The sequence below is a fragment of the Myripristis murdjan genome, chromosome 3, assembly GCF_902150065.1.
Source record: "Myripristis murdjan chromosome 3, fMyrMur1.1, whole genome shotgun sequence".
In the NCBI taxonomy this organism is placed as follows: domain Eukaryota; kingdom Metazoa; phylum Chordata; class Actinopteri; order Holocentriformes; family Holocentridae; genus Myripristis; species Myripristis murdjan.
Genome location: NC_043982.1, coordinates 33,959,165 through 33,986,620, shown reverse-complemented (window position 1 = coordinate 33,986,620; position 27,456 = coordinate 33,959,165). Strand labels below are relative to the sequence as shown.

At 40.1% G+C, this 27,456-nt stretch overlaps 1 protein-coding gene across 2 annotated transcripts; it reads left to right on the top strand.

Annotated features, from left to right (window-relative positions):
- The first annotated feature begins 295 nt into the window (after window positions 1–295).
- shcbp1 (SHC SH2-domain binding protein 1) lies at window positions 296–26,637 on the top strand. Of its 2 annotated transcripts, none has more exons than XM_030076087.1 (13): window positions 296–603; window positions 1,529–1,732; window positions 2,047–2,162; window positions 2,608–2,816; window positions 9,514–9,609; window positions 10,318–10,548; window positions 12,188–12,362; window positions 14,488–14,608; window positions 19,007–19,138; window positions 22,353–22,471; window positions 24,454–24,540; window positions 25,257–25,401; window positions 25,504–26,637. In XM_030076087.1, the coding sequence occupies exons 1-13, from the start codon at window positions 441–443 to the stop codon at window positions 25,803–25,805; spliced, it is 2,100 nt and encodes a 699-aa protein (XP_029931947.1). In that variant the 5' UTR covers window positions 296–440; the 3' UTR covers window positions 25,806–26,637. The 2 variants fall into 2 exon arrangements, with proteins under 2 accessions (XP_029931947.1, XP_029931937.1); XM_030076077.1 differs by having other exon boundaries at window positions 25,501–26,635.
- The last annotated feature ends 819 nt before the right edge of the window (window positions 26,638–27,456 follow it).

The window sequence follows — 27,456 nt, the reverse complement described above, 5'->3', positions numbered from 1 at the left end:
AATCTATTCAGCTCCGAGCTGTGTACTATGGAAGCCCATTCCCATTACATACAAAACCATTTAAAATAGCCATATTGCGACTTGTTGTCGTTCTTATAATTTTGATTTCATAACTCAGAATTATAAATTATTTTTTTTCCCGCAATTACGACTTCATAGCCCAGACTTGTTAGTTTTGTTCCTTACAATTGTTTCAAGAAAGCGTATGAGCGTCCTCCACCAACCATCACACGCTGCGCATTACGTCAGAGGCTCTGATGGGTGCGTCTCTGCTGATTGGCTGCGGCGGCGCGGACCAGGGAAAATTTGAAAGTACTTTGGGCGGATAGAGTTTTTGAGATTGTGCGGAAAAGCAAGCAAACAGACAGAGCGACAACACCGGCTCTTTAGCTCTCAGGGACTTACTTAGCAAAGTGTGTAGCACCTCGCTTTACTTCTTCATGGAGCCAGAAGCTCGGGAAAACACGGTGTCGGAGAAGAATGAGGCTTCGGACGAGGTGGACGCGGTGGAGCTCAGTCTGGACTCCTTCGTCAACGTCGAGCTCAGCACGGAAAACAACAGCGGCTCTGATGTGGCACAGAATGCCTTCAGTGCAAGTCAAGGTGTGTTTAAGGGTGGTGCTGAAAGCTGCCTGTCTTCAGGCTTCAACAATAAATGGCGTTAAAGTTGCTGTCGTTTATTAAGCTAGCCGAGTTGCGTTACAACTTGATTCAAAAACCGGGTAATTTAGCCAATGTCGCTTTGCCAAACGACAAACATAACATTAACGTCAGACCTACGTACTTAAAGCATGACCTTCTTATTGAATCATCTCTTAACTGTTACATTATGAATCCATATAATTGAACAGTACTTATTTTAATATATATATTTAAAAACCGTGTATAATTTGTTCTGCTGTCATTCCCACCTCTTCTACCTACCGCTAGCTTCGCCTAGCTAAATAATATCAGCCATTGAGTGCAGCTGATGTTGGCTAACCACAGTCTGTACTTTTTAGCTATGATTTTATTGGCAAAGTACTGTTTGACGGCTTTATACACAGGCCGAATTCACCAGAACTCTGCAACGCTTCGTAAACATGCCCTCACTGTGATTACCAGTATGTGTGCGTTTTGCAATAAGCAAAGCAATATTAAAGTCAACTTTTTTGAACGTTGTTTAGCTTGAGCTGTGATTGTAACAGGGATGAGGGACTGTGCGCCATGGAGGGCCAAGAGGCTGCAGATTTTCATTCAAACCAAAACTGACATGGGATGATTTCACTGATTAGATCACCTTCAGCCACGGAGGAGGAACTTCTAATTCTAAGTCTGCCCACCAAAACTGAATTAGATTAAGATTAAGATAATGAAGTCATTCTGGTTAACAGTTGACCTTTGTTAAGTCACCTAACATACAGTACTAGTGTCCAAAAAGTTGTCTGTCAGTGCAGGCCGGATACCTTTTCTGCACAGTAAACTTTTCAGTTTATGACATCTTGCATTCATTTAGTCACTGGTTAGTATTAAATCTCCCTGCCCACAGCGCTGTTTCAGAATGATGATGAGGAGGATGATGAAGATGATGGTGATGACAGCGGCACAGACCACTGGGTTTCTGACCACAAGTCAGGAACCCAGCTTCAGAGAGCTGAGCGCCAGGGAGGCAACGCATGTCTTCCTGACACCTTCCAGACCAACCACCTCCTGTTCTATGAGAGGTTCAAGGCTTACCAGGACTACATGCTGGGTTTGTCTCTCTCACTCATTCACACACGCACACACACAGACGGCATGATATCCCCTGTTTCATTCATATCATCATTAGGTAAGGTAGGTTAGGCTCATTTAGGTTGGGTAAGGTATATTTTACCGTAACATTGGGCTAGAGAGTACTACAATCACAACTTGTCCATGTGCCATGGCAGGACACAGCGACTCTCTGGATTTTTGGTTTGTGGTTTGCATGGCTGATGCTGGTTTAGCGTTGACTGTTGACTGTTGTCTGTTGTCACCCTCTGATTTGGCTCTTGTATGTCAATCATGTTTGCTGTTTGTGTCCAGGTGATTGTAAACAATCAGAGGTGAAGGCCTTCACAGCAGACTACCTGGAGAAGGTGGTGGAGCCATGTGACTGGCAGGCCCTGTGGTCTACAGATGTCTTTGATGTTCTGGTGGAGGTGAGGCCAAGTCTAACACCTGTCTAACCCTCTTTTGCGCCTGTTGCTCTATGATGTTTTCACCCCCTTACTTTTAGACGACTAGAGGTCGGTATTTGTAAGGTTTTAACAATACTCTTAGCAATACTGCTTATCACCTAGGTACTAATTTGATGCCATTATTGGTTCTTTTTATTTTTTGGTACAACATAGAACTGCACATTTCTCCCCGACAGTGTTGTGCTTGCTGAACTGATGTTTTAATAAATTGCTGGTGTTGCCTCCCTTACTTGCAAGGGTTTTATTGCACTTCATGGCAACAAACACTATTGTTGCCAATGCTAGTAAAATGTAACCAAACTTTCAAATGTTTAGTTCTCTTTGCTATCACTTCCCTAGAGTCTAAGTATTAGGGTGATCTATGAAAATTCAGTTGAACTTTAGGTAATACTGGTGATCATTTTAGGTACAAGATGTGGACTTCAGCGAACTGAAGGCCAGTGTGAAGCTGGTGCTGCCTCTGCAGTGTGAGACCAGGGGCTGTGAGCTCACTGAGGAGGCCATGAATGCGCTGCTGGAGGCGACTCAGCACATGGTGCCGCTGCATGAGCTTCAGGTGGTCTACGAAGAGTCTGGGGACTTTGACCAGACTGCCCTTTCCATTGAACATCTCAGGTATTGCTTTGCTCCAGTGCTGGGGGTAAAAGCTTCCAAAACTGGGCATATGTAACTCATTCTCTCAGTGACTTCACAAATATAGAAATGGATAATGTAGAAATACGCTCTTTTTGGCCTCTTCTATTTGACTAATTTCTCTTTTGTGTGTGTTTGAGCTGGTTAAGTATGATGTTTATGATGCCAATATATCAGCAGATTGCCACAGTGTCTCCAGTGTTTGTTTTTCTCCTTTTTATACTATTCAGGGAATTGTTTTAGAGGAAAAAATCTACATAAAACACCAAACATTGTCAAGCAATTATTTGTAATGTATTTGGATGGGTACCTGTTGGAGCCATTGCACTTGCTATACACTTTTTAAGTCATGCTCAGTTATAGATGGTGCTCTTTAAAAAAGTTATTGTAGGTGCACAAACTGAAGGTGTGTATGATGGTGTCCTGATTGGGAGGGACACACAGTTTTTCGTGTCGTGTCAACATGTGAATGAGTGTGTGACTGATAGGATCTGGTTAAGACAGTCAGAAAGGTGTTAATTGGGTGGAGTCATGGTGCTTGTCTTGTGCAATCTAGTGTTTGTGTTGGTTTCATGTGACTGTCAGGTTAGAGAGTGTAAGTATGCCTCACAGTGTTTGTCTCCTAGTCTTTTGTCTTGTCAGGGCGGGACCCTTAGGGCTTAAACATGCTAGAAACTGGCTCTACTAATTTGTCTTTTAACAGGCGATCACATTTTACCTTCCCTTTATCTTCTTAATACACAGTTATTGTTAGCTATTGTAGTTGGAAATAGCCAGTTTTCTTATCAGAAGAAGCAATTTGCTGCCATTTTTTTTTTCATTTAAAAGACAAACTTCCACAGACTTGAAAATTGCCCTAGCTAGATAAGTCACATCCACCTGCAGAAATGCAGCCTTAATTTTGTTCAGTCAAGTTTCTGTTTCAGCATTACTTAATTGTGCCTGTTCATCATGAATGTTTTTTTTTTTTTTTTTTTTTTTTTTTTTTTAAATATTGTTGCTTGTTGCTCTGCTTACTGTCAGTCACCCATAGGAGGAAAATGGGATTCTTCACCAGGAAATAATCCCTCAAAAATATGCTGCCTTACCAGCTTAATCATGTTCGTGTCTTCTTGTAGGGCATCTTTGATAATCAAGACAGCGGTTAATTTCAAGCTAGGTTGGACAAATGTAAAGTTTGTATTTTAACCATACAAAATGAGTGAATGTTAAAGTCTTAATTACTTATGGCATGAATTGAAAAATAATTGTTGAAGGGGTTGGTAAACTAGACACAGTATTAAGTGGGCTATAACTCTACATGATGCTGGGATTTGATGTTGACATTTGTGGACCTTAAAATTTGATTTGTTAGAGCTCAAAACTCTAGTATATTCAAGATTACACAATCAAGACTGGAGATGGATTTTGTTTACTCATTTCACAGACTGTTCTAATTGAAAATATACTTTTCTTGAACAGCATTTCATCAGGATTTTAGAGAGGCTTCAGCTTTAAAGTCATCACTATTAATTGGTAGTTTATGAGGAAATGAGTGGTTGAAGACTTAATAAGGACACTCTGCAACCTTCAGAAAGACACATGTGGTCACTGGAATGCATGCCAGGTAACATAAACAGCCACAAACCATGTGTTTTCCTTATGACCTTCCCTGCATACAGTCCAGTCCACTTTTGAGACATTTGTATGTTCAATTTTCCTGATAATGTGGACTAATTATTGTAGTGCTGCTCTAAATGTAATCAAATCAAACTTGTAATTAAGAAGTTTACTGTCCGCAAAAATTTCATCCCAATGTAATCAAAAAGCAATTTGGCTACAGTTAATGTCATTACAACAAACTATCTAACTTAAATGAACTCTACAAGTAATTAAATTTAACATGATATTGAAAGACAACTATAGGGCTACTAGTTACCCTTTTTGAATTATGAAACTTTGAAACAGATAATGCTTTTTCAAATTTTATGGCACAAACTACGTTTGGATTTATTATTACTGCATAGTATGTCCAGCATATGTGCTTATGCTTAAATTAAATTATGCTTTGCACAGATGTGATTAGACTTGCTCTAGAAACGTGTGTAATACATGCATTGGCTTCCTTTGTTTGAAACACTGCAGACACCATTTAGATTGCCAGTTACTAAGGCTGATGAAGCTCATTTCAAACTGAGGCAAGCACACTTCCAGCTGCTCTCACATATCCCAGATACAAGTGGATGGTAGATTTCACATTCTTGTTCAGGTGCTCATGAAAAACTCTGAGAATGGCAGCATAACAAGCAGGGAAAACAGCACAATCCTTAGAAAATACTCTCTGTGCACATCCTGGGTAAAATGAGACATCAGAAACTGTTGTCTCTGGTTATCTTGTGTGCATAGAAAAGATAGCAATGGCTGTTCACTGTTGCAGACTGCATTGTCCTGGGGCACATGAAAACTGTTTGAACATTAAAATGCAGTGGTAGTCCCTGATTAAATGAACTGTATTTAGACTGCACTAGGGCCTGCAGCAGTAATTAAGTAGACCATTTCATTGTCTGCTACCTTCCTACCTCATCGAAACACGTAGCTCAGATTTGACTGTGTATGCGCTAGGGCTGGAACCAAATATTCAACTATTCAGATTCGTTTATTGGGTAGGTATTTGGTTTTCATTTCTGGGATTCAGATATTCGCATGTCGGGATTTTTTCACCTGTAACTTGAGCCAACACGGCCACAATAGCAGTCAAATAGGAGTGAGCTACACATTGCATGAGATAAGAAAGTGACATAGCGAGCCAGCAGTATGAGAAGACAGAGAGAGGAGGTGGTTGAACGAGATAGACAGTGAATTGCAGAAAGAGAGAGTCTCTGCCAACACTAACGACGGTCGTCACAACAGGGAGGAGCTCAGTTGTATCAATGACCTTGATAACCATCCCACGTTAAAAACGTGGGACTCCCCACCAGTTTGTTAGAACTGCAGAAACTTCTTGGGTGAGAAAAGAAAACATCTTCTACGCCTATCTGAGGTGCATTAGTATCAGCGTCTCCATGACCCTCATTATGTGAGAGGTTAGAGCTCCCGGGCTGTAGTCATTCAGGACTGCAGGACGACCCTTTCAAGGCACTGGCAGCAGACATGAAGTTTTCCATTGCACCAAAGACTCTTGTTGAAAAGGTGTTTGAATACTCGACAGAGCTGGTCAGGACATGCCTTCAACACCTGGGGGCTGATGCCGTTCGGTCCAGCAGCCTTGCCCTGCTCTTCCCAGATCTCTCTTCACCTGGTTGGCTGTTATGTAAAGTCCAGCCTGGGGGATGTGGCGTGGTCTGCATTGTGTGTCAGTGTAGTTGTGGTGATTGTGAATGAAGGGGATGTGAACAAATATGGCTGCAGCTGAAGGTGGTGGTATCCTCAGCTTTATATGCGTTCCATTTTAACTAGGAAATTGAACCTTCTGAGTTCACTTTCGGAAATTTCAACTTGAAGTTGGAGGAATCTCACCAGCGCAGACCTTGAAATCCAATGGCTACTCTGCCCATTGACAGTAGTGAAAGCTATAGTCATGTACTGTTCAGTATCACTTCTGTCTTATTTGTGTGTCATTAAATCACTTGTACACACAATTGAGTCCAACTTCTATCTGTGGACATGTTGCTTTAGTGTTTGTATGTGCAATATACCACGTACTGTGTGATTATCAACTGTTATTGCTAACAACAGCTAACTTGGCTAGAATCTAGCGAACCTAATCACTGCCTGCTCCCTTGAGATGTCGATCTTTGGTGCTCCCACTTTTTTGTAATTGGATGCAGTCAACTTGGGTGTGTCATTCCCTGCTCTGACATTTGATGTCAAAAGAATGTAGTATTGATCCTCTCCAGTTTGTCCTCTAGTTTGTCCTCTAGTTTCCCTCTATCAAGGGATCCTTTCTCTCCTTTACTCTGTTTTGGTAAGAGCTCATGTTTGAGCTCCACCCGGTCAGCTGTCCTAAAGGCTCTCTCCTTTTAATTAAGTAGGGCCTTCAGGTCACTGATAACCCAGGATTTGTTGTGTTCGTAGCAGCTAACATTTTTTTGTGTGGGTGGCGTTGTCAAAGCAGAAGCCGATATAATCAGAGTCTGTTATGCCCTCACTGTGCTCAACATGTGGTTCATATAGGGAACTCCAGTCAGTGGCCTTCAGGGTACCGCACAGTATCTCCATTGCCTCGTGCAAACATTTCCTCACTGTTCTCACTGTCACTGGTTGCTGCTGAACAGCTGGTTTGTATGATGTTGTGAGTAAAATTAGGTTCTAGGCATCTTTAACATTTGCACACAGCAGATCCAAAGTCTTATTTTGTCTAGTTGTGCACTTGACAAATTGATAGAAGGTAGGAAGAGTGGTAGAGAGAGAGAGAGAGGCATGATTGAAATCGCTTATGATTGCAATGAAGACTCATGGGTACCTTGTATGTAGTTTCACAGTTACTGAGTGAATTAGGTCACACGCTGCTGATGTGTTCCCTGATGGTGGATTATAAACACTGATGACAATGTTAGTCAGCTAGTAAATTCCTTTGGCAGATAGTATAGACAAAGTCTGATGTTAGTCATCTCAGTGGCTGGGCTGCAGACACACTCCTTAACAGCAATATGTCCTGGATTCATTTTCTGTTGGGAAGATGACATTTCTTAATGTTACAGTCTAGTAACAAAGATCATGCCGTGGCCTGGGTAATAAGGCTTACCTATTCTAAATTGCTAGAGGAGTCTAGTGTGCCTTAGTAAACTTCAAATCCAATTTTAACATATTTCTTCACATCTCAGGAAAAGCTCTCAAACTGGAAAAATGTAGACCGTTCAGATGAAGCGAAACAGTTTTTGTGTAGGTGTCCACAAACAGAACTTAATGGTAGGATGAATTGGACAAGACCAGACTTTATTACTTAACTGACTAACTAGCTGGCTGCCTGGTGACAGACTATAGAGAACTGACTTTTTAAAAAATATTTTTAACTTCACTTTGCTTTGGAAAACTTTTTTTTTTTCAGCTTAGTGTGTAGACCTTTTCATCTAACCATGAAACTATGAGCTGCAATTGTCAGTCCAAGCTAGGATTAAGTGTTTACCCAAAGTCAGATTTTAGATCTGTTTCACATAAAATAACTTACCCAGTCTGATTGCTACACAGAACTTACATCAACCCCTGTATAGGGCAGATCCCTGTAGACAGCACTCGTAATGGAGCCTGGATGTGAAAGGCCACAGATATTTTGAATGATGGAAAACCTGACACATGTCTTAAAAAAAAATCAATATTGTGGGGTAATCTCAAAACATTCAGGACATGAGTCCCAAAATAAAACCCTTGGCAACATTACTGACAATGATTACTATACTTAAAGGATTGAGGGGTCAATGCTCAGGTACAAGTTTAAATTTTGAAAATCACAACAGCACAAGAAACTAGACCAAAAACCAGCAATTTAATTGAGCAATGTAGATCCTACATTTATAAACATTTCAGTGAAATCAGCAACTGTTTGTGACTGTCACCTTCACATGAACATCTGACTTAGTCTTGTGTTTTCTAAATAACATTTTTGATATTTGTTTGCTGTTAAACTTGAACAAAGCCAATATATTAGAATCACAAATAGCATTGTGTTTTATTCATTCATTGGTGACCACTTTCAGAGTTGCTTCAAAGTATCCCCAGAACAACTTGAGTGCTAAAACTAACCCCTGAGGGACATCATAGGAAATGCCGTTTTACCTTGATTCTTTATTAGGGTGGATTTTTCGTATCACTTGTCAAATTTGTACTCATTTTTGTAGTCTTTATGTATTTTCATTGCTCTCATTTTCAGTTGACATACATTTTTTAATCACAACTATTATAATTTAATAATACTTGTTGCTCCCACCCCTTATGGATGTAAGTAGATTCTGAATAATTTAAATTTTAAATTGCATTGCATAAACAACTAAGTAAATAATATAGCAATTCAAGAAACTCAGTTGCATAAGCAAATGGTAAGCTTAATTATGTAAGACAACTCTGCTAAAAGCTGAAGAATGTGTATAATTAAGAATTTGTGTTGCTGTGACTATGCTGGAGAAAAATGGTCAAAAAGCAAAGTGTGGATGCTTAGCATAGCCATTGTAGTTTGTTAGCAGGGCGTAGGCACACAGAGCAGTCCGCAAAGAGATCTTTTCTCTTGATTTTAGGGCGAAGAGAAGAAAAACATTTTTGCTTTGCCAGCTAATGGTAGGTTGGAGCATGTTGGATCCAAATGGAATCATGCTAATGATGCACATCCAGGTCAAAACATTATTTTGAAAAATGGCCTTCAGCAATTACGTACACTCATTACTTTATTTGTTATTCTACCATGCCTGCTTGCTCCCACCTCTGCCACCAGTTTTCACTTTGGTAGGTGTCATCCTGGAACTTCATTCCTGAGGTCTGCTTTTTAAAAAAAAAAAAAAAAAAAAAAAATGGCTCCAGTATGCGATGCACTGTCCTTTGAACATGAATGTGTGATTATTCATATTCTAGTGAAAATGAATAATCATTCTAGTCAATAAACACCAGTCCACCTGTCAGCCTTTTTACAGTGTTCACTATCATGAAGTTTATCCTCTGTATGTACTTGAAAGTATACTGCCCCTTTTGTCTCTCTTCCCACTTCTGTTCACAGGTTTTTCTACAAGCACATCTGGAGGAAGTGGGACGAGGAAGATGACGATGATGATTTTGACTATTTTGTTCGTTGTGTGGAGCCTCGTCTCAGACTGTGAGTGCCGCTTTGTGTTTGAGTGATGTGACAGTGACGGGTTGGTCCAGCCTCATTAATCTAAATATGTCATCAAAACCATTCACATGGAGCAGGGAACTGAAGTGTGGTGAATTGTTGTAGTTCAACCATGCTTCAGAAAGCTCTAGATCAATTGTACAATCTGACAGAATAATCATAAGACAAATGCTGTTTTTTTTTTTTATGTAAAATTGTAGTTGTTATTCTTACCACAAGATGACACTATGCACTAGGAGATCACAAGATGGCAGTGCTGCGGCAACATGTTTTTAAACTGGTTTCACAGAAGCCACTCCAGGGTGGTATAAAGCTACGGCTGAGGATAGTTTTAGATGTGGAGAAGGCAGAACTTTCTCTCTTCAATTTGCCAGACAATTTAAAATACTTTGTTTTGTTGTATGCTAAAATCCAAGCACATTACGTAGCTGATCTGTATGTCCCAGACAATGTAATTGTGACCCATAAATATATATATATATATATTTTTTTTTTAATTACTGCCTCTTATCTCACCCTCTACTAATGATCTTCTGCTTTGTTTCTCATTACTTTTTATCACTCTTTCCTCTTCTATCTCACGCCCATGTACTTCTGTTGAATTCAAAATTTTCCTTCCTAATTCACCCACTGCTCCTGCCTTTGCTCCTCTCCTCCTCTACCTCCATTCCTCTTCATCCATAACTCCAGCTACTACGACATCTTGGAGGACAGAGTCCCAGCAGGCCTGGTGGCAGAGTACCAATCTTTGCTGGCCCGCTGCTCCCAGTGCTTCCATGAGTTCTCCTTGCTACGTAGTGGGCTCAGCAGTGACTCTGACTCGGAGCTGGATAATGTGTCCATGGTGGAGGGCTTGAAGCTCTATGAACAGCTGGAAACCTTCAAACGCAAGCTGCGCATAATTGAGAACCCATTGTTAAGGTAGGAGATGTCTGAATCATTTCCTCCTTGTTTTCTTGTTGGGCCTCATATTGGATACTTTTTTTTGACAGATTTTAATATTGCATTTTGAGGATTCAAAGAGGAATTACTCTGCAGCCCAAATGTCCCAAAGCACACAACATCAGCAATAGCTATACAAAATCATAGAACATTTTGTCTGTGCCTCTCACTGCCCCCCAACCCTGTGAACTTTTAGTCTATTATTATTTTATGGTCCATATATGCATACATCTATAGTACTACCACATGCAGCCATGTGCACATATTAAGTTCAAATACAGTAATTTAGTGTCAGTATTTAAATTACACATGTAACACATACACATTAGTGTAATTTAATTGGAATTGAATAAGAATGTAGTGCATAAACAATAGATGAGAATTTATGCTGGATAAATTTCAGATTTCAAAGTGGAGAGCCTAGTTTCTTTCCAGAGTTTGTGAGTGGAAGCCTCTGTGGTTGCCTTTCGCTTTCAATGAGGATGCACAAAACAAAAATGAAAAGTCTTTATTGCATTGTTAGTTCAAAAGACACGGTGAAAATCACACATAAGCATTTTTTGAACATGCTGTAGTTGTCATGAAGGATCATGCCAAACTGTTTTAGGAGCTCTATAAGGAAGTTTGAAGTGCTTGGGATTAGAAAAGGCTTTTACTCTGTCTATTTATCTATCTGTCTGTCTGTCTGTAAAGGTTTCTTTAATATTTTTACTTTAACTAGCCATGCAATAAAGCCTTTAATAGTTTTACTTTTAAGAGTATCTTGGAGTCCCTTTTTCACTTGATAGTTTGTCTGATTTTATCATTTTGGACTAGGAAAGGAAACTGACTGCTTGTATCAGATTCATGATGGGCAGCTCGAATATGAGTTTGGTGTGTTTCCGAAGAGTCCTTCAGCTCACAAGGGGCCTTGAGGCTGGTAGGAGAGAGAGGGGATTAAAAAAAAATGAAAGAGTGAATCTTTTCTGAGGCCTTTGGCTTGACCTCTGTTTTGTGAAACAGTAGGTCTTGACCCATCCTAGCCCCAGAGTCCAGAGCTGGCGAGACAGCTGGTAAACAGGCCAAATGATAAAGAGAAGTGAGGACAATCTCAGCAACTCAATTGACTCTCTTACCCACTGGTGGACTTGATGAATAGTGCTTTAATTACTTATTTAACAGCTATGTTCTTTGTGAAAAGAAGAAAAAAGATAAGTTTAAATAAAGAAAAAAACTCAAATTAATAAATGCCTTATCCAAAATACAAAGGCAGTATTAATGTAAAAATATTTCATTTCATTTCATTATTAATTTGGAATTCAGTGTTTCTATACCCTTTCAAAACTCCAGGGATGTTTACCTTGATTAAGGTCAAACTAATTAGCTCAGCTCTTTTTGCAGGTGGAAAACAGTGTTTTGTGTTGAACAAACAAGGACACACAAAAAAAAAAAAAAAAAAGTGACAAACAGACATTAGTTAATTTGTCTCTTTGTCAGCAACTGTTTTCACACAAATTCCCCAGCATACTCTGTTAGGTTCTTCTGTGTGTCCTTCATGAGTCCATTTCCACCACCTCCTTCACCACATTTTCCTTCAACAATTTCTCTTGTTTCTCCACCCCTGCTACGCTGCCACCAGGTATGTGCTTGGCTACAAGGGTAATGCCAGGCAGCAGTGTGTCCAGCGGGGTCCCAGAGCAGCAGGGATCAGGGTGGTCCACATAGTCTCAGCCTCCACCACTGCCAGCCAGCTCCAGTCTCTCCTCAATGACAGACTGCTGCCGCTGTGCTCTGCTGGAGACACTGAAGTCCAGGTAGGACCTGCTGAAATCACATTTCCAATGTAGAACACTTATTTTTGGAAAAATAAAAATCAAATGAAAATACTAAAGTAAAGAGTTTAGAAAACTATTTAATTCCTTTGCTACTGGTATGGGTCAACAACCCTACTTTACCTTAAATTGTCCCATTTTAGATAAATTCAGTTATGTGTTAAAGAATGTCTTACGACTACATTTTGCTTTAGTAGCAAATAGTACAAAAAAACCTGCTTTCTGTTTTCCTGTGCTTGTTCTAATTTGACAAAGCTGACAATTGAGCATCAAGGACCATTTTAATGTGTGTGCTTTCATTGAATAATATTTTAAGAACTTGTGAAGGAAGGCCCTTTTTGAATTTCAGTATTCTCTTTGCAAACTGAACAAACTGCATCATAAATTTTTTAGGTGAGAGATTTTTCTCTTTTCTGCAATCGTGGTTGATGCATGCTGTGCAGTGTTTCTCAGTGAATTCCTTCAAGTACTGAAACACTGAAGTTCACCTCCACTTTTTTTTGGAGGAAATCCTGCATCCATATGCATTTTTTCGCTGTCACAAACAACTACACTTTGCTCGATTCAACTCACACTCTTCCTTTGTACTGTTTCTTACAAGATACTTTGAAATGTTTTTCAGAATATCCCCTTCATGGAAAAATGAGTATTCTTAATTTTTCACATTAATTCTTCCAGTCTTTCCACAAACCTGAAATGAAAGAAGTGCTAAATTCACTATCAAACTTTTAAAGGTACGTTCAAGTTATTATGCAAAAAAAGGTTTTTGTGCCTCATCCCTGTTTGTTGGAAAAGAAAGAAAAAGAGGAGCCTGAAAAAGAAGATGTGATTGAGATCAGCATCATAGATGATATTCAGTCTTTCCCTTGCTAATATATTTCCTCTATAGAGCCTTTTGATCAACACCACTCCAAGCAGTCATCACAATATTGGAATTTTGCAAACTCTCCCATGGAATGGCCAATTCAGCAGGGCACTTGTAATTTTGGCTAATCAATCACAAAATCAATCGTTTATATTGGTGGACTTCGACTACAAGCAGCAACAGCGTGTAGCTTTATAGTGGGTGGAGGAGGATACAGACACCATGAGCTTTAATTGACTACGACTGCTACTACTACTACTAAGGATAATGATAATGATAATAATGAGAGTTTTAGTACTCAACATGGAAGAGCTCAAGTTACCTCATTCTAACTTGTATTATTATAGTTTTACAATTTATTTGCAGCCACTGATTTTCATACTATGAGAAGAACTTCTGGCAACATGAAAGGACCCTTTTTAAAAAAAAAAAAAAAGAGAATAATACAGTTTTTTAATCACAAAACACATTCAAAGGCGTTGCTTTTACTTGCTTATTACTGTGCAGATGTAAGGCATATTTATTAACGCCGGTGTCCAAGCACAGCATTTTCCTTTGAAACTTTGAGCCCATGTTTTTTCTGGTCTGAAAAAAAGGATGAACTCTGAACTATTGTTGGTTGTCCTGCCCCATTGACTAGTGGCACAAAACAAATTTCCATGTGAAGGGACAAATGATACACTGCTTCTGTGGTACTCAGTAGACTTCTAATCACAGGAAGTGATTGTATAAATCACACCTCTAATGGAGGGTGGTTAGAAAGCTCAAAGCTGAATACAGGTCTGTATGCTGCCTTTCAGGTTCACCAGGAGCTCCATCGCTGAGACTTGGAGCTTCTGGTTTTTTTTTTTTGCCTTATTGGTTGTGTGTTGTGTTCACAAAACAGCTCTCAAAAACATAATTCTAACTACATTAAGTTAGTAACAAACATGACTCCCAGAGTATCTAATAGGGAAGCCACGGTTTAATAGGTTTGAATGCTGACCGGTGCATTTTCAATACATGTGAATGAGAAAGTAGATCAGATTCACTGGATTTACTGCAGTTGGTTGCAGTAAACACAAAATCCCAGACCGATTTCAGTGCATAAGACTGTTGCCATTCAAGTATTTTAATGAACAAATTAAAGTTTAGTGAATAATGATCTTGTTTCCAGAAGAGCAAACACTGTGAGATATTTGAGGTTAGTCTAGTGTCTGTCTTTATTTTATGTGTTTTGTGTGTTTGTTTATGTGTATGTAGTTCCATAGTGACCCAGTGTTGGCGGTGGGTTCGTGCTATCAGAACGATATTGTCATTATTCTCCCCGGACACTACAGTGTTACCAGCTCCATCTTCCTGCCAGACTCCATCACTGTAGAAGGTATGAAGCTGTTTGTCTATCGGAAAATCTTAACCAGAATAAGTATGTATGATGATTCTTTTTATTGTGCCATTTAGAAAATATTGAATATCTGCACCAGCATTTTGGCTATCAGCAGTCTCAGTCCAAGAATACCAACATCAGATATTTCAGTCTGAACAAGCAGTCCCATTGTGAAGGAATGGGTCTCTTTATGCCCCCCTTCAACCTTCTCCACAGCGGGCTCTTAGATAACCCTAACACTTGTGCTGATAAAACCAGACACAATCTTAGTTTGGAAAAAGTCCTGATCCTGCAGGACATGGCCTGGGTTTGTAGACCTTTTCCAAAACAGTAGTCACTCTGCTTGAGTTTTACTTCATCAAATCCGTAGAGAGTAAAATCGGGGGAAGTTGAGGAGATAACACGAATTAGTCTCAGGCAGATTTCAGGACACTCAATATTTGCTGATGTTTGCCAACACTTTCTATCACCTTAATCAACTGTTTACACCTACAGATGATTTTGATGACTGAACTTTTCGGTAATTCCTAAAAATGTGTATAGGCCAAGCTTGGTAATTATGTTAACGTGAAATTGACAAAGACAACATTTCCCCATTATAATTTTATCTATTCATATTTATTAATGCAAAAATCCTCTATCGGCTGGATCCTAGTGTGAGTCTTCAAGCAGGTTTGCTAGTGAGCTGGCCAACCACTGGGGCACCGACAGGTCTTATTTCCACTTCAAAGTACATCCATCTCCTCTGAAAAATCATCGTGGAGATGGATGGAGGCAGACTGGGCACAGTGGGAGAGAGAAGAATATATGGCAAGAAAATCCCTCAGGGAGAGAATTAAACTCAGGGGAACAATAAATGCCTGGCCATGATAATGACTCATGACAGACAGGCATGTTTAAGGCGGTAATCCTTGAAATCGCTGTGTATGTTACATCTTTTTTGTTAGTTTGTGTTTTCTTTGTCTGGTCTTTTCCTGACCTGCTGTCGTCGCCTGTACTTGCTATCCAGTTTTGTTTCCATGTTCATGTACATACTGGAAGCGTAAAAGATAAGACAGATAAGATAATAATCCTTTATTAGTCCCACGACGGGTAAATTTGCAGTGTTACAGCAGCAAAGGGATAGTGCAATAGCAAGCAACATCAGTAAAAGGATAAAAAGGAAGACATAATAAATAAGTAAAAAAAAAAAAAAAAGAGGACATCGTAAATGCATAACCAGACTGATTTGACATTATTGTGCATAAGAAATATTGGTTTTGCAGAGTTAAAAAAAAAAAAAATCACTTTCAGTGCAGTGTGGCTGTGTACTGAAGGTGGGCACTTTTTTGCTCCTTACTGACTGAATCAGGTCAATTGTACAGAAACATATTAAACACAGAACAACTTTTGGTGTGCATTCATGTGCCAAAGGGAGAAGGATTTAGGCCTGCACTAAAGATTTGCTCCTTTTCCACCAAATCATTCAGGGGCCAAGTTACTGGAGCTTGCTCCTGGAAAACTGCTCTGGGGGAAGAGTGCCCTAGGCTCTTGTGTTTTTCTTCCCACAGATCCTCGAGAACAGAGAACGTAAAGCTGCAGTAAGCGATTTCTGGCCACTAGAGGCTGTTGAAAGTTGTGTTTATATACACACAGTCACTCCTGCTCCTGGGTTCATGGTAGATTGCCTGTAAATAAAAAAACATGTTTTTGGATGGAAATAAGGGATATATGTCACTCTCAAAAGGCTCTTGTTGGATTACTTGGATTATTTTGTCTCTGAAATCTGAAATTTGGGTAACTTTATCTGTAGAATGTCTGGTTTCTGAGAAGCTTTGAATGAAGTTGAAGCAGCAAGCAGGTGATGTGGAGGAGGAGCTTATTCTCTTTACTCTGTTTATAAAGCTTTAAACATGTTTAAATACATGTGTAAAGTTCAAACCAGGCAATAACAATTAATGCATGCAATACTGGTTAGTGTAGCTTTAATGCAAATAAGAGGGAGGTGTCTAATCATTCTGAGTGCGACTGTCAAAAGCAAAACGATAAACACGAAGATGTCGACAGGTTATGTTCATGATCATTTTTATTACTGTGACACTGATGTTGAATTTGGTTTTGGTGATCAAAAATTTAAATTTCAAGTGCTAGAAAAGTAAGAGCTGAAAAGACGAAACTGCGTTTACATCATGGAGGTTGACTGTGACATGCCATGCAGTCGCAAACGGACACAAACGTTTTTTCTTTCCATTATCAGTGGAATAATCTCTTCATGGAATGATCCGTTTCATAACTTGTTTGTGGTCTCTTGCCCCTGTTTTTAAAAATGCAGGCAGGTATACTCAGGTTAAGGCAGACCTTAACCAATCAGGGATGTTCTGAACTAAAACTCAACCCTGGTGGCCACAAGGAAGCTCAGAGAGTACAACCTTGGCAGTAGGGATCATTTTGGGCTCAGGAACTCAACCCCAGAGCAAAAAGAGGGACTGCTTCCTTCAGTGTGGGTTGGGGGTTTCTGGCTACACAAAAGACATACTGTGTTCTGGGGGCAGTTCCTGTTCTGGATGTGAGGTATTTGGTTGCCTCATTAATGATTACCAAAAGTATTAATTTGGGATCAGTATCTAAATCCAGGTACCAACCCTAGTAGTTTTCAGATGATGCCCAGGTCTATGGTGCTGCACAGGATTTTTCCTGGGAAGAAAACAGCAAATGTAGGCATTCATGAACTGAGTATACATTGAGTCACTATTGTTTTTTGTCAGATAATGACAGAGTAGCAAAAAAGGACATTTATTTAAATGAAAGTAATATTACTTGAGTGTGTTTAAGTCACATGCTGTCTCCAGACTCACGTATACCACAAATGCGTAACATGAATTTTTTTCTCTTTTTTTTTCTCATTCAGTTCTTAGATGCAGTTCCCCATTTCTTCCTCTTATTTCTGTGGTTGTCTTTCTCCTCATATGCATAAGTATTATATGAGGAACGTCTTGGGAGTGGAGATAAAGAGCTGGTTCAGACAGACAGTAGAGGAGCGGCTCAATTAAGACTTCACCGCCAAGATTACCATAATACAGCTCTCCTTCTGCCAAAAAAGCACTTCAATATCCAGCTACAGCTGGCAGCACCACTGCATGCACACATATGCACACATGTGCTTTTGATCATTTTTAGAATAATTTGTAAAATGAAGTTTCCAATGGCCAAAAGACTTTTGATACATTTTTTTTTTTTTTTAAATCTGACCATTTTCAAACCATGGATTTGCATGGATATTTTTGCACTTTTCTCCCTGATTTGTATTTTTGTGAGGGTGGAAAAGCCTCTGAAACAGCGTGCAACATTAAACCTCTTGATAACCAGATACTGATACTAATGCTTAACGTATTCAAGAATACTTCTGTGGAATCTGATCAGAATGTTGCATTAGTCAGGCAAAGGACTTCCTGTGTACAACCAGTGTAATATTGATCAATTTTACAACTGCACCATATCCAGCATGACAGATGGGCAACAATAAAGCGGGCTAATCTCAGCCTGATATATTGGTCTGACTCTACCAGCTATAGTGATATCATCACTGCATGGGCTGCATACACACATGCTGTGCTTTCTGGGAGAATATTGTTGGCTATATTAAAGCATAGGATATTATGTGATCATTTAGTCAGATTTGGTTGGTACTCAGGAGGTATTTCTTTGAAATAATTTAACTTTCTCTGGAAAATAGGGAGTTTATCAAAAGAACATCAAAAGGTGTGTGTGCACGTGTACTCTATATTATGCCCTGATCTGCAGCACTACTTTCTCATTCAATCAGCGCAGACTTGCCAATCACAAGGACAAATTTAGGAGCAAATTACTTTCTTCTGTGCTTTTAGTTAGCAGCGTGATTGCCATAATAGCTGCACTATGTCCGCCATCATATGTCACACACTGGCTGTCAGGACTGCTGTTCCTTTCTTACCTCTCTCTCCCCCACAGTGCCTGCACCCATGGGCGCAGAGCTTTTGTTGTTGATCTTACAGTAACATGGCATCTTGACAGCTCTCAACACCAGAAGCAGTTAATATTGCATCTGAATTTTGATTTATTTTGATTCTTTGCATTGCACATCAACTTCTGTATTTATAGAGAACAGAATTAGTAAAATCATATGGATCATATCTACTTTACCAAACCCAATCTGACACTCCTGTTCTTTTTTTTAAAATTATTATTATTATTATTATTTTTTTTATCCTGGCTCTCAATTTGCAGTACATATGGCTTTTTTCAGGTGACAGGTGTACACTGGTTGTGACAGCTCAATTTTATCTTAATTTCTATGTAGCTTTTAAAGAAAGTCAGATTCAGTTGGATTCTGTTTTTTTTCCATGCTGTTTATTTCTAATTTCCTCTCTGTTTGTCCAGGTTTCGGGCTTCCTGACGAGGTAGTGATCGAGAACAAAAACAAGGGTGACTCGTTTGTTGAGTCCACGGGAGCTGAGATCAAAATCTCCAATGTCAAGTTCATTCAGCATGATGCTATTGAAGGCATACTGTGTGAGTATTGCTGTTGCACCAGAGGCCAGTACCACAGTTATTTCTGCAAGATTCTTGTACAGGTGTAGAATGTATGGAAAAGGGCTGAAAATCATTTTCATTATTCATAAAAGGGAAATATTATTATGAAAAAGGTATTTAAGTCATGTTTCCAAACTTGTGTTAGGCTGCAGACTGTATGTTAGTAAGACTAAACCTGGAGGGGAGGCACATGATTGTGATATTGAGGCTATGTGGAATTGTAAATTTGCAGAGAGCTGACATAGGTCCTGTCAGGATGGGATTAGTATTGGAGGACAACGTCGGTAATGCAGTTTAGTACATTGCATGTCAGTGATTTTAATAATCCAGACGGCAACATGTATTACTTTATTACTCTCATAAATTACTGAGGCGGGACAGTCATTGCTGTCAGACCCTGGAATACATCTATGACACAAAAGATTTGTACTGTATGAATCATATATCACTCCAGACTGTAGGAGAAGACAGGGGATGTGGCAGTTTACTGAAAAACAGTAAAGCTATTACCGAATCATCCTGTCAAAAACTACATCACCAGACTTCTACTGTTACTAATGCTGCCTGAACAGGTCTTCTGTTGCCCAGCCTTAAACATGTAAACTGGTTTTCACTGAAGGCTAAGAGAGACCTGTAAGAAGACATTTGACATTTTGAACATGGGAAAAGCAACAGTCACAACCCTTAGAACCTAACATTCATAACATTCCTACAGACAACATTTTTATGATTCATTTTATGGTTGTGTTTCACTGCCTGCACTGGACAAGTTAAAACCAGCGCTCTACTAAGGGCCCACTCACATTGGCAAGTCTGAGCCCGTATCGTGCTAAAGCCAAAATCCCCCCCTCCCCAGTCCCCGGCTGGCCTGCACTCACATTACCTTTTCCCAAACGCGCCCAAGCACGATTGCCCCCGGTGTGCACGTCATCACGTTGAAATAGACAACAACAGGCATGGCCCGACCTCATTATAAATCAATGTAGTTCAAATACATCATGTCTTCCTTTTAACTAAAAAACGTTTTTGGTCCTTTTAATCAGACATGGGATGTTTATTTACCTTGACAGTTTCGGAGGTAACTTCCTCCTTCTTCAGAAAGGTCCAACTGACAGCCGGAGCGGCACCTGGCAGATCCGGCAGACCGGGTGACCGGGTGGCCGCACACCGCGGCCAGTGCCGGCCGGTGCCGACGCGGTGCTGGCCAGCACCAGGTCTGCCGGATCTCCGCACACAGACTGCTGTACTTTCATTATAAACCGACTTTTGTTTATACGCGGTTGCAGCAGCACAACGGACACAGACAACATGGTTGATTATTGATTGCGCAACGCGGCCATTCGCCGGTAATCGCGCTGCGCACATTAAACAATTTTGCAGAGGCAGGAGGAAAGTTGCACGATTTACATCCGCGCACTGCGTGTGTGACCGTGCATGTGCTCATGTACGCGCCCGTACCGTGCAGAAGCACACCCCTTTCAACCGTGCCAGAGCGGGGGAAGTGAACTGTATTCAAGCACGATACGGAGCGATCACACTGGTCAAAGAATCCGGATTTTAAGGGCAATCGTGCTTGGGCGCGGATCAAACTTGCCAGTGTGAGTGGCCTCTAAGGGTCAAAGAAAGTTTTTACCGCCTCTCCAGGTTTTAACATATACATACTTATAAGGCCTTGCATGGTCTTGCACCACCTTACCTATCAGAACTAATTACACCATATACACCAGCACGCCCTCTTCGTTCTCTTAATGCTGGTCTCCTGGTCACTCCTTCTTTAACAAAAAATTGGCTGGCACGGTAGCTTTTTCCTACCGTGCCCCATATCTCTGGAACCGCCTCCGTTACATGTTAAAGAAGCGCATTCAGTGGAAATCTTTAAATCAAGACTGAAAACCCACCTTTACTCACTAAATTACAGCCTCCCCTAAAACTTAGCTAGACATATCACTTTTTAACACTTACTTATCATTGATGTTTTTTCACTTTCATTTTTATTATTTTAAACTGATTGCTGTATGTTGTACTTTTTAACTGTAAAGTACATTCATTATAACTTGTCGGGCTTATCACCTTTTAACATCTATTTAACACCGATGCTTTAAGGTGGTTGCTCCACTTGTAATAGTTATTGTTAATTGATTGCTGTGTGTTGTTCTTTTTAACTGTGAAGTGTGTTGGGACCATGTTGCATGGTGATTCCACATTCTAAATAAATAAAATTGAATTGAATTGAATTAACGTGATGCTGAATTCAGCTTTAGCCCAGTATTGTAGTGCAATGAAACACTCATACCTCTGTTCTTCTATAAGTGAGTAGAGGAGGTCAGGATAAGTCGATCCCTTGGTGGAAACCACTGATGTACATGCACAGTGTCAGTTTTGGGTTTCATTACCACAGTTTCGTAGTAATGAAACCCAAAACTGCACCACTGCAATTTTTTTCAGCATTTTACAGCTTCTGTACCTCCGGTACTCATGTTCAATCAGAAATAGGCTCATACAGACAGCTTTATTTTGATTCATTATTTACAGTATTTATTAAAAAAAATAAATACTGAATTTATTTCCATGTGGCATTACCAACGTCTTTATAAAAAGTCTTGCACTTAGCTGCAGAAAAAGACCAAAATGTTAGGTTGCATTGATCCCTATATACAACAGAACACCTTTGGTGCAGATCATGGACCAGCATTCATATTTATTCATTACCTGAGAGGCCAGACTGTCACTGCATCAGCACCTGTGAAGGCTGTGAAGTTGTGAAGGGATGTTAAAGCTTGTGTCGGTAACTTTGTGGACTGGGTGGAATTTTGTTGAAGCTTTTTAACTCAGACCCCCTCAAAGCCACCCACCTGAGATTCAGTGCCTCCTTCAAGTCCCTTCCAACCACACGCGTGGTTCTGATGCCGATGCAGTGGGGAATTGCACGAATTTTCAACTTGACTCCTTTCTCTGCCATTGTAGCTACGGTAGGCTAAACTAAAGTACCGTAGCTGAGGTAGCTGAGTTTTTTTTTTTTTTTTTTTTTGGGAGGGGAAGTGAGCGTTCACCACAGCAGTGCATGGTGCTTGTGCACAAGATGTGATTGGCACTGAGGTAGTGATCGCCCCTTGAAGTGATAAGATATTGACACAGGTTTTGATATAGGCTACTGAGTTTTACCCTCTGCTATATTGTCCTGTCTGGTGGCCAGGTGTGCGTCAGGGGTCTCTGCAGATGGAGAACTGTGTACTGCAATGCGAAACCACCGGTGTGATTGTCCGAACGTCTGCCCAGCTCAGCATGGACATGTGTGACATCTATGGCTCTAAGGTGAGGATGAAAATCCTGAAGGGACAATTGATTTTGTCAGCAGGAGCTACCAAAGAGAGCTATGAAGCCCCTTTTTGTCTGCAAGTCCCCCACCATCCCTCTGTTTTCAAATATGTTTGGTTTATTTACTTAGATTTCATATCTTTAAGCATTTTACACAAATCTCAGCTTTGCTGTCTTTGTCAATACATGTATGTTTACACTGGCCATGCTTTCACAGTGGTATTAAATTCTGTAAATGTGAAGCTTTTTTTTTTTTTTTTACATCAAAAGTATTCACTGTTCCCATATAATTTTATTCTTGTCAATTTTGAGAAACTTCTGAAACAGCATTTACTCTTAAGGATGCAAACATATAGCAGTTTTTCCTCATCAAATACATGCTCCAATCCCGCAGTGTCTCCACTCGTGTAGTAGGCTTTTTTTAACACCTCTCCAGGCCACAGCATACGCACGGCCGACAGTTTGATTTCCACCTGCCATCTGTTTCCCAAGCATGAAAAGATGATATCGTACCAGGACAAATATCTTGATTCTATTCTGAAAAATAAAAATCAATGCTGAATGTCACAAGCAGTACACAGAAGTATTGGGCAGTGACAGGCCCCAGATAAATATACTGTTGAATATATTGATGTAGTGACTCTTAAATTAAAAAAAAACAAAAAAACAAAAAAACTCAAACTTAATCTGATTGGCTGGTTTTCTGGTCAGTTTAGTGCCTTTAAATGTGGGTTATTGCATCGGTAACAAGTTATAGTGATTTCAGTAGTTTCAAATTGGCATGTCTTCATATTCCACTCATCGGTATAACGGCAGATTTCCGTGATGTAGGGAGATGTGTTGAGTGATGTCCAACAATCGGTTGTTAGTGCCACATACAGGTCGGATGACAGGTCATGTTTGATGACTGACATGTAGTCGTGGGCCTGCAGTGTGTAGGGTGGAGGTAAACTGGACTGGTTGCTTCCATTCTAGATGATTAAGCACAGTTACTCTATTTTTTAAGATACATAATTTCTACTTGACGCAGTTTACCTTCCACGTCATCTCCTCCTCCATCCAATTCAAAATAAACCATGTGATACATTGCTTGCTGTCAGCCGTGTGTGTGTGTGTGTGTGTGTGTGTGTGTGTGTGTGTGTGTGTGTGTGTGTGTGTGTGTGTGTGTGTGTGTGTGTGTGTGTGTGTGTGTGTGTGTGTGTGTGTGTGTGTGTGTGTGTGTGTGTGTGTGTGTGTGTGTCAAATCTGTCAGCGCAGTCAGTGACAGAACGCGTCGGCCAGAGTGGAAACAACAATGGATGTTTATGCAAAGGTGTAGGCTTTAAGATCTCCTGTCCCATAAATTTGTGAAATACATGTATAAAACATTTATGACAGGTACTTGTTTACTCAACTACACGTTTGCACCCCTAGTTTACACCATTGGATACCAGAACTCTCCAGTGAAACCAAGAACTAGAAAAAAGCATTCAGTGTTCACCACATTCACCAGGATTCACCGCAATAACTGCTGTCCCAAACCACCCAGCAGGGAGTGGAAGTGGACAATAAAACCGTCAGGTAGTGAGTCTACATGGATACAGACTCACAGCATTCCACTTCCATTAAACAAATACAGAAATATGGAGCAAAAATACAAATTCAGGTTCCTTTTCGTGACGCGTTACTTTGACAAATCCTGTTGTGTCCCCACACAGCCTGTTCACTTAGTTCAAATGTAGAATAGAATGACCGAGATAGAGATAGAGATCAAATGCCATTTAAAATCGAGGAATGTCTAGCGATTAAATTTGATTTAAATTCAGTCACTAACCCTTATACTAATAATACTAATGCTCTGATTTAAAATCTAAGCCTATGCTGTAGTGTGAGGGATGTGCGCATAAATGTTAGGAATGTGATGTGCAGGGAAAGTGTCTGTGTTTCTGTAAATGTGATCTTGTGCTGTGGTTCATGATGTTGCTTTTTGTCATTTGCAGGGGGCCGGAGTGGAGATTTACCCCGGCAGTGTGTGTAGACTGGTTGGCAACGGCATCCACCACTGTAAGGATGGGATCCTCATCAAGGTGAAAGAGGGAAACATGCTTCTTTGAGCTGCTCATTTGAACAAAAATTATGTATCAGTGATGAGTTTCTGAATGTTGAAATTGTGTCCCGATTATTGAAAAAAGGAAGAAAAAAAACAGTTAAATTCATATCAAATCTGATTCTGGTCCCTGAAACTTCAGCTAAGAATGATGCACTTGTCTGTGCTCTTTGCTGTAATTTATCCTCTTGGTGTTCATGGCTGTTAAGAACACATGATGAAATATGAGCATCAGTCCAGGCTGCAGTTTGCCTGCAGTTCATTTTGTTACGCTGCTTTCCACGCACGAGTCACTGCTGACTACCAGATGCCAACATCCGCCTCCTTATACCTGCCCAAACAAATGGAATCAAAGTAAAATTTGAATACACTGCTCCAAGTGTGCAGGGTGTAAACCCATCCTAAAACTCTCTTTTTATACATTTAGAGGCTCATTAAGGTGATCCAGCCCGTCTTTTTAACAGCAAATTCTTGAATGCATAACAGCATTTAAATGAAGAGTGTTTGCACAGAAAATAAAACTTTGTTGCAGTCTTTGCAGGGAGAGAAAAATTAAAGTAAAATCCTTAATATATTGTTATTTTATTGTTTTTTTTTTTGGGGGGGGGGGGGGGGGGGGGGGGTTGTTTTGGTTTGTTTTTTTTTTTTTATTTCAATTGATGAGTGTGTTCAAGTCTGCTGTGGTCGCCTCTCCAGGACTTTGCTGATGAGCATGATGTAATGCCCTCCATCACCTTGGAAAACAATGTGATCCACAACAACGAGGGCTACGGGGTGATCCTGGTCAAACCCAACAGTGGAGAAGACCAGACGGACCAGCCAAACCAGGACAAAGCTGGAGGTAGAGATTATTACCCCTACTACTGCTGCTGCTGCTGCTGCTCCTCTTTAGGCATTATGATACTAAACAGAATCTGTACTTATTCGATGTCTTCTCCAGAAGAGCCTGCAGCGGAGGAGCGTGGACAGACAGCTGAAGAAAAACCGGAGGGAGACGTTGCAGATCTTGCTGTCATTAGCCGTGCTTCCCCGATGTTAACAACACCGACCAGCGGTGGCGTGGATGGTGACGTAGCCGCCAGCTCAGCCAGGAAGTGGCGTCTTTGTCGCCAGTTGAGCAGAAACAAGGAGTCGTCCTCCAGCCGAGCTGTGGAAGGTCTGATCGACCACCAGATGTTCGTCTCTATCCAGGGAAACCAGTTCAAACGTAATGGCATGAGCGACTTCGGCACCTTCCTCTACTAAGTGACCACACTCTGGACTGACTCGAGGCCGCTATTTGGTTGTAGGGGTGCCATATCATTTGTCATGAGCTTAAAAGAAAGGTTTACTTTTGACAGTGAGGACATTTTTAAGAAATATTTATTTTTTTGATTGAAAAAAGGTTTCATTTTCATCATCAAATAAATATTACCATTAAAAAATCTCACTGTCATCTATGAGGTGGCACTCTGACAGAGATTATCTTTTGCAGGAAGTCAGCACATTGAATTATGCCTTTAAGTGACGGTGGTTGATCCTCACTTTTGCACACACTTTTATCTTATTTATTCCTGTCGGCGCTCAACTTAAAAGGCTGCACTGGCTTGTGAGTGTATGCATAATTGTAAATGTTTTAAAAGTGGGTTTTAACAAACGGCTAGTTTCAAATACACTTTTTAATGAGCTTTGCAATGATTGAAATAATTGTAATTTTGAAAGTTGTTGACAAGCCTTAATGTAGATGTAATAAACTGAATTATCCTTGAGATGTTTTTTTTTTGTTTTTTTTTTTCAACAAATATGTTGTGAATTATGTTGAGTTCCTATCAAAATATTCACCAGAAAGTTCCTTTGTTACACTTTATTATCATGAATTTTGTTTGATTGTCACACACGGTGCCTAAGATGTCTTACTTTGAGTGATGTATTTGATGGTTATGGGGAGTCACTTTTTTCTGCTTTGAAAGTTAATGATTTCACATGAATATGTATTTTTTGCACTTTTCAGACATCTCTCTGTGAACACCAATAGCCAAGTGTAAATAAAATTAGTCCATGTGTATGCCTTGACCTTCCCTTCTTGCTTTTAGCAAAAGTTTTTTGGGGGATTTGAATTGCCTGTGGCAGACAGAGCTGAGAATACAATCCAGGTTCTCTGGGATTCAAACTGCAACTTCTGGAAGACAATTTAAAATTGTTTAATTTTAGATGATTAATTTCCCGGAGATTAAAAAGCGGCTGTTGAAACCTCATTATGCCGCAGCGCAGTATGATTAATGACATAATCCTCCTTCTGTGTGTCTTGAGTGTTTGTCCTGTTGTAATGCCTGCGCAATACATTTTACTGCGGCTCCTGAGCTTTTCATTTGGTGACCTGACTAGACCGACTGACTCCGCAAACCCAAAGTGAATTAAATAGATGTAATAATTATTTCCCTGTGTGAGAGATAGACTGTGTCTTACCTGCTGAATAGAGTTGTGTGAAACGTCTGCTCTGAGTCCCACATGCAGGTGGGTGATGGATGAAGGGTTCAGACGAAATTTATTTAACTTTCTTACAGGAATTCAGCACATTTTTGGGAAATTGTTAATCTATTGTTAAGTGATGGGTGGCTGGTTATTAAAGGCCACAAGAGTGTTTTCATCCTCCCCAAGAAATCAAAACACACCATGTTTTACCCAGTCTGGAAATTAAATGTCTGCAGCTCCTTCTGCTAAAAAATAACTGCACAAATTGTTAGACATGGGGTTAGGCCAGTGGTTCCCTGCAGGTTTTTGTTTCAGCTCTACTCTTTCACACATGATCCATTTAAGGGCCTCATGCTGATTGGCTGAAACAGATCTACCTGAACAGGGCATTGATGAAGCTGCGTGGGCCTTAACTGGGTCAGATGTAGAAAAGTAGAGCTGGAAC

Excerpts from the sequence above, each read along its gene's own strand:
- shcbp1 (XM_030076077.1), top strand. The coding sequence starts at position 441 with ATGGAGCCAGAAGCTCGGGAAAACACGGTGTCGGAGAAGAATGAGGCT. Across the intron at positions 2,817-9,513 it reads CTTTCCATTGAACATCTCAG|GTTTTTCTACAAGCACATCT; the intron begins GTATTGCTTTGC and ends TTCTGTTCACAG. Across the intron at positions 19,139-22,352 it reads TGCTATTGAAGGCATACTGT|GTGTGCGTCAGGGGTCTCTG; the intron begins GTGAGTATTGCT and ends TCTGGTGGCCAG.